This window comes from Amblyomma americanum, chromosome 4 (genome assembly GCF_052857255.1).
Source record: "Amblyomma americanum isolate KBUSLIRL-KWMA chromosome 4, ASM5285725v1, whole genome shotgun sequence".
Taxonomy (NCBI): domain Eukaryota; kingdom Metazoa; phylum Arthropoda; class Arachnida; order Ixodida; family Ixodidae; genus Amblyomma; species Amblyomma americanum.
In genome coordinates, this window is record NC_135500.1 from 221,436,457 (window position 1) to 221,449,371 (window position 12,915).

The 12,915-nt window shown below is 51.5% G+C and overlaps 1 protein-coding gene across 15 annotated transcripts in view; it reads right to left on the reverse strand.

Annotated features, from left to right (window-relative positions):
* The window catches only part of LOC144129428 (prostasin-like), a 91,580-nt gene that overhangs the window by 72,789 nt on the left and 5,876 nt on the right, over positions 1-12,915 (reverse strand). For 7 of the 15 annotated variants that reach the window (XM_077663582.1, XM_077663588.1, XM_077663580.1 and 4 more), the window contains 4 exons: positions 12,329-12,439; positions 10,508-10,576; positions 10,316-10,396; positions 9,482-9,553 (listed from right to left, as the gene is read on the reverse strand). In XM_077663582.1, the coding sequence (XP_077519708.1) occupies positions 9,482-9,553; positions 10,316-10,396; positions 10,508-10,576; positions 12,329-12,439 (333 nt within the window). The remainder of the gene's footprint in view (positions 1-9,481; positions 9,554-10,315; positions 10,397-10,507; positions 10,577-12,328; positions 12,440-12,915) is intronic. The other 8 variants (XM_077663591.1, XM_077663586.1, XM_077663589.1 and 5 more) reach the window with 3 other exon arrangements.

Below are 12,915 nucleotides of genomic sequence, written 5' to 3' on the forward strand. Positions count from 1 at the left end.
CCGGTTCCTATCCTGTGCTTTATAACGCCACAGCAGCCCAAATCCAGGTTGGACGCGGCGAATACCTCCGAGTAGTCATTCAGCAAACCAGCCAGAGCCTCCCTCTCCCTGGATTTTACGTGAGAAAGATCGAACGACACCTTTGGAGCAGCCGAAGGACTAGCATGCTCTACAGTTGCGAGTACCGTATCGGTGGGCTCACGTTGCTCTATCGCAGAGGTGAAGAAAGCCAATGTTTTGTTCTTGGGAAGGCTCAGTGGCTGCTGGCTACAGTTAACCACCCGTAGGGGCACTCTGTGGGCGTCATTAACTGTCACGAGGCACGCGGCTGCCTTCAGGCCATTGCTGAGAGAGTCGACCGGCTCAAGCACTCCCACGGCGCCGCTCTCTACATCTGAAGGCACAAACGCGTACAAAATGTGCTCCGACCAAGGAAGGACGACCGCCTCCTCGACCAGCCGGACGGCAACCCGCGAATATACCTTCTCGAATGATCCCACTGTTTGACGGGTGTCAATATCGGTAATGCGAATCTCAGCCCCTCTCCTGTTCAAAAACGGAACTTTTGAGCCGCCCGCATTAACCTCTTCCTCAGAGAATGAGACTACTACCTTCCCTTTTCTCAAAAAATCCTGCCCTAATATACCTGACACTCCGTTTGGCAGAGACACCGTGTCCGGGCATACGTAGCAGGGGTGCTCCAATGCAATTCCGCCGAGAGAGAAGTGTAACCGGTAGAGTCCACTTATGCCAAGAGGATCCCCCGTTATGCCTACAAATTTGGTTGCCGTACCACCAGACGCTTCCAACACCTCGCGGTCCCCCTTCCTTCGAAGCGTGTTAAAACTGCTCTCCTTAAGCAATGTCACCTTTGACCCCGTATCTATCAACAATTCCATACAACAACCATTTAACTTGCAACGCACAACAGGGCATGCCTCGTCGGCCACACAAACTACCACCACCTCATCATCTACTGCTCCCTCCCCACGCTCCTCAGGCTGGGGAGGACTAACTAGTTTTTTGACTCGGTATCTGGAGCCCCGCTGTAGGCGTGCTTAGGGCGTGTCTCGCCTGCTTCTCTTTGTGGCTCCCCATGGCGCACGTTTTGGCAGAACCTGGCGATGTGTCCGCGACCCTGGCAAGCGAAGCATACGATTTCTTCAAAATCTCGCATACCGCGCCTGTAGCTTTGTGGCGGTCTCCGGTTTCCAGCGAATGGGCGCTGTTGAGCGCGCGCTTCAACCTGGCATTCTACCTGCTGAGATAGCAGCTGTTCTAAGCGATCTAACCGCTCTGTCAAGAGAGCAACCTCAGGGTTGAGCACCGCTCTCTCTATGACGCGTACTCTCGCTGCGGCTGTCGTTAACGCCTCATTTTGTTCCTCATCCAATGCGGCCTCCACGGCTTGGTCGAAATTGCTCGGCTTGCGCGAGAGCACGAACCGGCGCACGGGGTCTTGCAGACCAGCCACGAACAAAGCGGTCATTTCCTCTTTAAGTATATCCTCCGCGTATTTCTTCTTAAGCTGGTCTCCTTCCTCCTCCCTGCTTAACGTATCGCGCGCTAAGCGCTGAAGCCGCGACGCAAACGTTCGCACGTCCTCCCCTACCATCTGTCCGGCGTCACGGAACCTCTGTACTCGCACGTGACGTGGTTCAGTGTCAAAATGCTCAAACGCGAGCTTCTTAAATTCCGCAAATGATTTTGTGGATTTTACTTTTTCGTCTCGCCATGCAAAATCATGAGCAGCTCCTGCCATCTTACACCTCGCCATTCCCAGCATTTGAGCATCGGACCATCCCCCCATTTTCCCAATCTCTTCTAGCATGGAAAAGAAATCGCAGATTGGAACCCCTGTCTTATCTCCCGTAAACGTCGGAATGACGCTTCCTAATGACAGCATGCTTGCTCCGAGCGACGGCTGTGGAGTGGGAGCTCCCTCAGATACAGTCATTTTTTTTTCAAGCCCTCCAGTGCCTCAAGCCTCTCAAATGGGGTAAAAGTCCCACAATCAGTCCCGTGATTCCCTTTTGATTACAATTTTGAAGTCATGAATGTCACAGCATTCAGAGGACATTTGCTTTTGAGACCCCACTTCTGACACCAGTGTGATGACCCCCATAATGCGCAGGTCCACACGGGACGGAGAGGCAAAGAGACACCGTATGGCTCAGTTTAAACAAACAGGTATATTCAATAATTACACATGATTAAGGTTATACATCAGAGGCTGGGGCGTCCGAGCTTACGTGCCGATGACTTCATGGGGGCGATGGAGTGGCTCCGGAGTTGGGCTCGAGCGGTTGCTGGCAGAAGCTGCACGCCGACGGGCTTCGGCGCTGAAGGCCCTCTTGGCGAACGATGTCGTCCTGAGCGTGCTTGCAGTAGAATTTCAATAGTCGTCCGTTTCTTCGAGGATGGTTCACAAACCCTTCCTCTAGTGTCGTTCGGCTTGGAAGATGAACAGGAGGCGAGCTTGTAGATGATGACAGCAGAGCATAATTTTACAACATACATATACAGAGAGTTAAACTGGAAAAAGCAGAACTGAATTTACAAAAGAACAAACTTTGCACTACTTTACTCATCGACCGGGCAGGTTAGTGCCTAAGTAGCATCACATTACATGCTAAGCATGGAGCCCCAGCTCAGACTGGACTGTATCCGTTTACATGTGCTTTTAAGCACTTGATTAACAAAGGACTAAGGGCGGTCATTTCCAGTGGCCCGCCCAAAGCATCAATTCTCCAATCCAAAATAACATGCGAGATGGGGACCACCCCTTGGGTTGGGCTTAGCCTCGAACCCAGAGTCTGTTAACAATACAAACTAAATAAACAACCAAAACGCCACCACTCTCTCTCAAGTGAGAGTATACACAGGCTCTCTCTTCGGAGCTAATTCACTAGCGCCTGTCTTTCCACATTCTTGGCGAGTACTGCCTGTCCGCCATGACAGGTGTCCGTCGCGGCCCTTCTGGGAAGCTGTGGGTGCCTTCCCGGCGATAGCCCACGACAAAGGGGGGGGGGGGGGGGAGGGAAAGAATGTCGTCTTCGCGGTAGCGCATAGCGTCGGCTGTGGTACGGCGCGCTCTGGCCCGCTGACAGCTCCCTTGTCCTGGAATGTGCCCGGAAATTGGGGAGGATAAAGCCTGTTTCCCCGGGGCGGCGGCGGGTCCGGTTGTTCTGGTCGTCACTCAAAGAGCATGGCTGGGTAATTGATGATGCCGCTGTCACGGGTCTCCGTCTACGCCGCGCCGTCGAACGTGGATCCTCGTAGCACACACGGAATGTCACAGCAACAACGTCATTTTCAACGATCAAATATGTTCTAATCAGGCTACCTCTGGTGTCCACAACCTCCGGGGACATTGTTGATGTGTCTCGACAGACTAGCGGGGTGCAGAAGCCTATCAAGGATGAGCAGCCGAATCGACATATGTTCACTGCAGTAATCACTCCCTCGACCTGCACTTCAGGAGGTGGGTCGCAATTCTTAAGGTAATTGTACCACATTGGCTGTTGTGAAAGACGTGTTCAACGCACTCCAGAATTAGAAAGTCGATGCACACTGGCACTGTGTCAGCTCCCTGCCCGTCACAATGCGAGATGGACATGTCGGTGAAGTTGCTGTTGCCTCTGTGCCCAACCCGTTGGTCCGTACGCGTGAATAATAATAATATTAATTGGTTTTTGGGGAAGGGAAATGGCGCGGTATCTGTCTCATATGTCGTTGGACACCTGAACCGCGCCGTAAGTGAAGGGATAAAGGAGGGAGTGGAAGAAGAAAGGAAGAAAGTGGTGCCATAGTGGAGGTCTCCAGAATAATTTCGACCACCTGGGGATCTTTAACGTGCACTGACATCGCACAGCACACGGGCGCCTTAGCGTTTTGCTTCCATAAAAACGCAGCCGCCGCGGTCGGGTTCGAACCCGGGGTACGCGTGAACTCCATGTCGAGGTTCATGGACAATTATGATCGGGTGCAAGTCACTCTCGCGGAAATCCTCAAAGAGCGGACTTATATTCCAGATGACCTCCGCGCTGCTTTTACTTAAGTGCATCCATCACTGTCTTCGGTCCCTCCCAGGAACTCGCCCGCGCACATCGAAGCTGCAGTTGCTCTGCAGCTGCAGAAAGCAAGTCGGACGATGTGCTCGAGTTGACGATGAAAAATCTGCGGAGCGATGAAGCCTTCGACGAGATTTTTCTTGCACCTGCCAAAGCCGAAGAAGACCTCAAATGCCCTAAGTTTCTCTTGTATACAAGCAGCGCGGAGCATGTATGACCTGCCAAATGTAATAATTTGGTGTAGTCAACATTCACTTTTCCAACATTATCTGAAGTGCTTTTGTCTTGTTGCTGCAGCGTATGTGAAATATTCCGCGTAATAATGTCGAATTTCTCTTCCAAGTAGCCTGTCACCTCACTGCTATATGGAGTGAAAAGCTGAGGACACGTCTGAAACCAAATGACCATATTTTCTTAACTGCTTCCCTTAGTGGCTTGTGCCGCAACAAAATAATTCAGTTGTTTGCGTTTCCTTTTGAATGGTGTTGACTACACGTAGACTGCCGATGCGATGCGACGACGTCTTCCTAATTCGTAGTTACTAAGTTGCTTTATTCGAGGACAAATTTAACTTAGCAATCTAATTTTCCTTCCAAAACATGAAAAATCATCAAAAGCGAAGGATCTACAAAGAAACCTCACAAAATGAGCCCTTGACAACTACTTCATTTCAATCCCATTGTCCCTGCCAGGGCACAGTAAGAAAGTGAAGCCGGAGCAACACAGGGAAAAAATTGAAAATTGGTTTTTGAGGAAAGTAAATGGTGCAGTAATTGTCTTGCTGGACACCCGAACCGCACCGTAAGTGAAGGGAGGAGTAAAAGAGGAAAGAGAGAAGGAGGTGCCATAGCGGAGGGCTCTGGAATAATTTCGACCACCTGGGGATCTTTCGTGCACTGACATCGCACAGAGCACGGGCGCCTTTGCGTTTCGCCTCTAACGAAACGCGGCCACCGCAGTCGGGTTCGAACCCCTTACTCGCTTCTGCGGAACCGTCTGTTCCAGTTGCTAAGAGACGCTTGCTTGCTGTCTCACTCGATAGTCGTCGGGCAAGGCAACAGATCTCCCGTTAAGGAATGAGTTGGGGTAAAACCACGTTTGAGGTAAAGGACGCAGGAAGACGCGGGCTCACTTAGTGAACACTACCGACAAGCTTTCATCCCTGCTGCTGCTGCCATCGAAAGAGACAAAAAAAGTAATCTATACTATATGGTTGTCCAGAAACATGCGTGACGAATTTTACTGACGTGGCTGCGTGACGGCAATGAAAAGAGCCTTTTTTCCCCAGATGTGCTTTCTTTAAAAGCGACACGAAAAGGAAAGAAAATAAACCATTACTGGGGGGAAAAGCCGCCTTTCGTTCGCGTAACGCAGCCGAAGCTTTTCTTTGCTTACTGACGCACAGAAGATAGGTTTGACGCCAGGGTATTCGTAGTGAGCTGGCGCAAAGAAGTAGAGAGAGGGGAGAGGCAATAATGCCTCCGTGGCATTAAGATAAAAGAAATAATAAACGGAACAAAACGCTGCGACGAGAGCTTAACATACTCGCTTACCCGCAAGAGCGCTTAAATAATACTTATTGGGAAACGCCTTTGTGATGGGTTGTGAAGAAGCCGTTCGGTAAATGTTGATGTAGCCTGGCAGGTTTTAACACTCGCCTTTCAGCTTTCCTGGCCTACGCTCTTGGCTTTGGTGCAAGCGCTTGTTGTCTGGTGGACAAAACATGCGACTTCTGACAGCGTGGTGCAGAACGTGCGATGTGTGCCGAGACGGCTGTAATCGGGAGAAGAAAGGCCGCGACGCGTAACGACAACGAGGGGCCTCTAATCGGAAGAAGAAAGGCAGCGGAGAGCGCACAAAACTTGCAAAAACGGGCCACGCCCCGTTGCTTGAAGTGAACTCGTAGTGTGTGTGTGATGTAGCAGTCAGAGACCAAGTTATGAGGGACTGTTGTGTTCCCGGGTGTTCTGCCCACACTATTAAAGTGCACCGGCTATTTGGCTTTGCTCGTGACAGCGCACGCCGAAAAAATTGCCAATCGCAGGTCAAACCAGACTGCCTGACCAACAGTTGACCCCAAATTATGAAAGGTAAGGCATGCGAAACGATTGTTTTCCAGAAGAATTTCTGCTGGGGACGGTGGTATAATGCACAACCTATCTTTGCATCTTCATAATTATTTAAATTAGCAGCCATAAAACGCACCTTTTCGCATTGATTTCATGGCTCGAAATAAGTAATCCTGATTGTTGAAAAAGCAATTGAAATGTAGAGTATCCGGGTGTAGAGACTGCAGTGGAATATGCTACGCAAGTTGTAAGAATGCTATTAGGAGGGAAACACAGCGCAAAATGAACGCTACAGAAGAGAACCAACACTCAAGAGTGCACCGACTGTTCATTAGGCGCCGACTTTCTCGGCAGATTAGCTGCGAAAGATGGTATACTTTACAGTAACTACCTCCGATTCACTGTTCAAACACTCTCTGGTACCACTCTGTCTCGGTAGAATACCACATGTCCTGAAGTCCACGCGAGTGACGTCACGCACGGCGCAGTTTCTTTCTCTTTCTCTCTCGCTCCCTAGTCACTAGTGCGCATGCGCCACTAGTAGCACCGAGCCACAGGTGTTCCGCCGCTGCGCAGCGCCGCGCCTTTCCTCAAAATCCAACTTTCAATTTTCAGTTTTCTTCTTTCCCTCCCTCCTTTATCCCTTACTTTACGGCGTGGTTCGGGTGTCCACCGAGATATGTGAGACGGTTACTGTGCCATTTCTTTCCTCAAAAGCCAAACAAAACAAGTGAGCCAACGGCCTTCATGGAGTTCATTGGCGTTGACAACTTTGCAAAGACCGTTCATTTTCAGGAAAGGAAAGGCGCACAACCGACTCCATGGGACACAGGAGACCTCAATCTCGCTTTCGCTTTGTATATCCTGGATTAGCTGGGCTAATCCACATTAATTTTTTGTTTCCAAGGCTCGCTGCGTTGTCCTTAACTTAAACTTATCCTTATGGTAATGCAAACTGCTAGTTTTAGCTAGAAGCGTGCGGCATCCCTTTACGCACTCCTGAGACGAATGTCAACAGAACTGATCCAGGTAAAGTTTGGTGCAAGAAAACGGGACCTCGTTCCGCAAAGGGAAGGTGCCTACCATGACTCGTCGTTCACTCGGCAAAGAAAGGGAGTATAGGCTCAAGCAGCAGCGTCACATGGCGAAGGCTTCATTTCGACTCAGCCGGCCGATGAGTGGAACACTGTGGACTCTTCAGCGCAGCGAAAGTTCTTGTAGAGGGAAACGTATAAGGCGCGCCAATACGAAGCGTTTGGGATGATGCAGAGCTCAATGGCAGCGCTTTGTTATCCGTTCTTCACTCGGCAAGCACGACACTCGGAGGGGCAGATTCTCAACAGCACCTTCTCCGTCATTCTCTGCACGTACCACAGGTATAAGCCGGCCGTCATCGCGCTCGCGCCCAGCAGTGCTCAATGTCCTCCTGCTAACGTACACTCGGAGGCCTAGGGTGTCAAAAAAACCCAAGCGCGCAGATGACATTTCTCCCGTCATCGTAGCCCGAGTTGGTCCTGTGGGCGTACTAATCCCTTCGAAAGCATGAACTATTGTCAGGCATGTCGAAGGAATCCTGACGTAAATTGGGTCGCCGATAACGATCACTCCACAGCCGCCACGTGAAGGCGGCAAGCGGAGGAACCACCACGTGTGCACTGAGGCGAGCGCCAGCTCCTCGCTTCAACGGACGGCCTACTCACCGGTTCGCTTTCACTTGATTGGCAGCTCGTGTGACGTGTACAAAAACCGCGGTTCCGGCTCCGCGAAATGTCGTCACGCCGGCGGGGAAGCGAACCGGTTCCAAAGCTAACCGTCTCGTTGATTGGGCCCCAGGTTCAACAAACCCGGCCTTTTTGCCTGACCTCATACGTAAGCTCTTGCCCGTCTCATGCGCTGAGATGTGGCGCTAGTTTATTATATCAACAGCAAAATATATTTTTGCTGTGAGCGTAACATGACAACGGTAAAGTTAATACAGTGACTTCGTGTTTTGTTTGTTTGTTTACCCGCCGCGGTGGCTCAGTGGTTAGGGCGCTCGACTACTGATCCGGAGTTCCCGGGTTCGAACCCGACCGCGGCGGCTGCGTTTTTATGGAGGAAAAACGCTAAGGCGCCCGTGTGCTGTGCGATGTCAGTGCACGTTAAAGATCCCCAGGTGGTCGAAATTATTCCTGAGCCCTCCACTACGGCACCTCCTTCTTCCTTTCCTCTTTCACTCCCTCCCTTATCCCTTCCCTTACGGCGCGGTTTAGGTGTCCAACGATATATGAGACAGATACTGCGCCATTTCCTTTCACCCCCCAAAAAAAACCAATTATTACTTCGTGTTTCGACCCCCAGATGGAGATCAGTGTTTTAAAAGAGACAGCTATAACTGCGAGAGCAGCGCTTCGCTGTCCCTCACGATTGCTCATTGAATATTCGCACAAGTACCGAATGTTCGTCAAAAGTGTTCTATTCGTATTCGATTTGGTTTTAAGCTCTACTAGTCGTATTCAACTCGATAGCAAAGCTACACTCACTGTTCGCATTGGATTCGGTTCGGAAGAAGTACTATACTCGCACACCCCTAACGCTCCCTTTCTGGTGCACGCCCATTACGCCCTAGAGAAAGCGTCCGTTCCAGTCCTATCAGGCAGAGTGATTCCCGTACCCGTAGAGATAAATTCCAAGGGGCTCGCCGCGAACTTTCACGGGGGAATCCCGCACCTGCTGCCGATGTAGGGCGCTCGCGCTTTCACTTTTCCCGCGGAGGTCTGCCGCGCATGACCTGGCGGCAGGCAGCGTACGTGACCTTCGCTTCGAAACGCCTTTGCGGCGACTCTTTCTCGCCACGGGGAGGAGAGCTTTCCTGCCCCGTAATTACTTCCGCGCGGGGCAATCGCTGCGCGGTGCGCCCTCGAGAGGCTTGTCGCCGCGCGATTAGCGCCGCAGCTGACAAGCAATCGGAAGAGGGCACCGTGTTTTCTGTGTCGCAGATTAAAAATAATGACGGCGGTGTCGTCGTTCTCTCGTCTTTTCTTGGTGCGCCATTGCGTTGTGCACATGTGGTCGATGCCGAGGTGAGGGTGGCGAATCGAGCTACGGACGAAAGCAAGCTTGCCCTCTGCGTTCAGCTGGCACAAAGCGAGTCGGTAAATAAAATAATAGCGCGAGAGAAAACGGTGATGCGAAAACTTGACAAACTGGTGCAAAATAATCGTGGACACGAAGGGCCGCCGGCAGTGCCATATTATACTGAGCGTGGCATGAACACCGGGGGCCGGGAAGGCCTATGCGGCAGTGGCGGGTCGACGCCTCGAGCCATCGTCAGACCCGCATTCCCTCCACGTCACTCACCTGCGTTTCCCGGTCGAGGCGGGACCGGCCCGGTTCCGGGGGAGTTCCCGCGCGGCGGCCGAGGGTTCACGGCTGCGCAACAAAGGAAGAACGGGCATCAGTACCCCCGCGGAAAAGTCCCGCTTCGCTTTTATGTTGTCGGACGCGCTTTCAAAACTGACGCCAAAGCGCAGTGCGGATGTTGGTATATATGAAGGAGGACGCGTTTCAAGACATGTAAAAGCACGCATACCCCGCTGCCACGACATTTATCTTTATGGTGCGCCGGTGAAATTTACAAGACGTTCTCCTGACTCTGATCCAGCATGGTACGAGTTGGTGGTGAGGAATCCGGGCTAGGCGGAGGCGGTCGACAGATCACCTCCCACTAATCGGTGGCCATGTAATTTGTACTGCTTTTGGCGCATTAATGCATGTGACGCAAAATAGTTTCCACGTGGTACATCCACAACGCGGACATTCGTGAGTTGTAGCTGCGCTTGTACACACCCCTCCCGGATTTCATTAGCGTAGTTTTTAGCGCGTTATCACTTATAATACCCTGATTTAGCCGTTGAGCGTTTGTCTGAAGCCTGCTTCTTTGTGGCAGACTGCCCAACGAATTGTGAGCAAACTGCCCACCGTGCATGCGGTTCAATTAATGATTGGTCGCGAGAGGTAGTTCGGGAAGAGCAGCCCCGCCGGTGGCTGTGTTCGGAACAGCCACCGCTTGACCGCTGCGCCAGGGGTGGCATGACTGTGATTGTAAAGTAGAGAATGGCCGCATATACGGGCATTAACTCATTAAGGCTATCTGAACTTGAGCAAGCAAGAATAGCGGAAATTGAGAATTACCTGCTGGTGGGTATTCCGGCTCCACGGGGGCCCCAGATCCACCATCAAGAGGCGGGAAGGGCTGTGGGAGGGGCGCTGGGCCTGCAGCGATTGTGAAAGGTCGTGCTCCTTAACAACGCAAGGAACGTAGTCATGTTTTCCCTCGACACACAATATCGAGGGAGCTCATGCCTGTAATGCCTGGCAGGTTACCTTGGGGATTGACTGGCATTCCGAAGCTGCCATCTTGTGGCAGATGCGGTATCGTTGGAACGTAAGGCCCTGTGACGCAACCAGGCAGAGAGTCACTGGACGAACACATAACAATACGAGCCAAGGAAAGGAAAATGAAACTCTGGTGCGACACAATGTTACCTCACCCTATATAAAGCAAACTGATTTATTCACAATACGTATCCACGAGAACCGGCCTGGACCCGGTCGTCCGAAAATTGCGCAGTTTAAAAAGCAGTGGAGCTTTACGCGTTTCATTTACTTCCCAGTGCGTCCTTTGCCGGCGACTCATAAAGGCTGAAGTAACGTTGACGCTGCTCACCGTATCTATACAGACTAGTCCTTCGTCTCCCGTCTCTGGGACCTATGACAAGCAGTGTCCTTTCTCTTTGCGGCGAAACTCCGCGCTGCATCAGTTTCTTTGGGCATGTGATGCGGGCAGGCTAAGTGCGGAGTGTCACTCGCTGTAAGTGCGCTTTGCCAAACGTCGCAAGTTGAGTGTCACTCCGGTGGGAGTGCGTTCACAGAACACACTTTGAGGGCCGAGTGCGCAACCTCGACAGCAGCGACTCTGAAGGCACTACATGTATGGCGGATAAAAAAAAAGTACTCGCAAGTTTATTTTGCCTGCTATAACACCGTTTTTCTTTTAAAATATTTCTTCCTTATAGCTACAAGCGAAGCAACACAACAAAGGAACTCTGCACGCCGCCATCTTGTTTGTTGTCAAAATTCTGGATCGTCTTGGCTGGTCTGGGCTTTTCTTCTGTTTCTATTGGTTTCCAATTGTTAGAAACTGCTTAAGCTCATTTTATTTGCGCGATCACGTCAAACAGTCAACTTTTACGAGCTTTCTTTTTCGTCGACCTCTTCAAAAATTCCGCTCATTTCGTGTCGTCATTTTTTTTTTTTTACTACGAGCGCACTTTCCTTTCTCTTTTAGCACCGAAAGTGTCACTCGGGATGGCGAAGCGCATTCCCCGTAAGTGCGCTTAACTTGTGCGCTTGGCGGGGACATTACAAAATCAAGCAGGATGAAGTATGCAAGACACGAGCCTCCCCCTTGGAACGGGGTGCTGGCAGTTGCCACCATGTTTGGCTTTTGTTTTCTTTAACAATGCAATGAATCGGTCTGTAATTTCGCCAAATCCGGCACTTCTAAGTTCTGCTTTGCTACGCAACGCACTCTATCGTTATCGTTTTTTGGTGCTGCGTATATATTATTTCATTTTATTTGCCTCTGTTCTACACGTGTTCAAGTGCGTCCTCAGGACTGCATATTGTGCAGAGTCCTTGCGAAGCTTGGGGCGTTCTACATGGCTCTTCACATGGCTGTCGTGGTCAGGCAGTGTATTGGTCAAGTGGAACAAAAGAATTGACCTTGTCAGCTGCTGCTTTGGTCGGGAAGGATGCCGGGTGATTTCCACGGCGTTCTGTTAGTGGTTTTCTTGTGTTTTCAGTGTAGCACGTACGGGAGATTTGTATGAACTGTCCGTGTTGTCTGAAGTCGTTCTTTCATCAGTAAAATTATCGACAAAACGTCTGGTAGCCCATGGGAGGATTTGCGGGGAATTTTCAGTGATGGCGGCTGGGGCTCAGACCATCTTCAGTGAAGCTCACAGATGCCAGTGTCCCCTTCCCCCTTTATCCTACGCCGTTATTTTCCCGCGACATAGTCCGCTGACGTGCCTCACGACACCGCGGTGAGTTTCTCTGGAGATGCTGTGCGTGTTAACCAGTCTCGAGCGCCCTTCGGAACGGCAGGCTGATTTTCGCGTGACAAACCATGCAGACATTTACCTGGTATCGCTCCAAAGTCGTGCCCTTGGTGCGGAAGGCCGAGGAAGCGCACATAGTCCTCAAATGAATTCACGCCCGGAATGTTGACTCCGTAGGGGCCGAATGGTCCAGCTGAGGCACACAAGGTTCGTTAGAGCGCCCACTCGCACAGAACGGGCGCTTCAGCTGCAAAGACACTCCTTTTATTCCACTCAACCAACAGCGACTGCGCACCACTTTCATTTCTGCCTGCCTCGGACAAGAGGTGTGCCGCCGAGCTCGGGGCGCCTTTCATTCCGAACGCCACGCGTTCTCCCTTGGTCACGGCACGGCAGCTGTTGAGCGCTGTCAGCGCTGCCAAGGTGGCGGGCAAGTTTTTGAACAGCGCAGTCATCGGATGCAAGGAAACACGGACAAGCAGAGCGCGTTTTGCACTACATTCTACGCGCAAGCAGAACTAAGGGTCGCTGCTGCGTTTAAGGCCATGCGCAAAGCCGGATGCCCGCAGAGTCTCGCGGCGCGAGCAGCCTGCAATCACCTCCTTCGATTCGTTAAATTCGCCGTTGGTTGGCGCGCCTGTGCGCGCGTGCCGGCCGAGTGGCAACCGA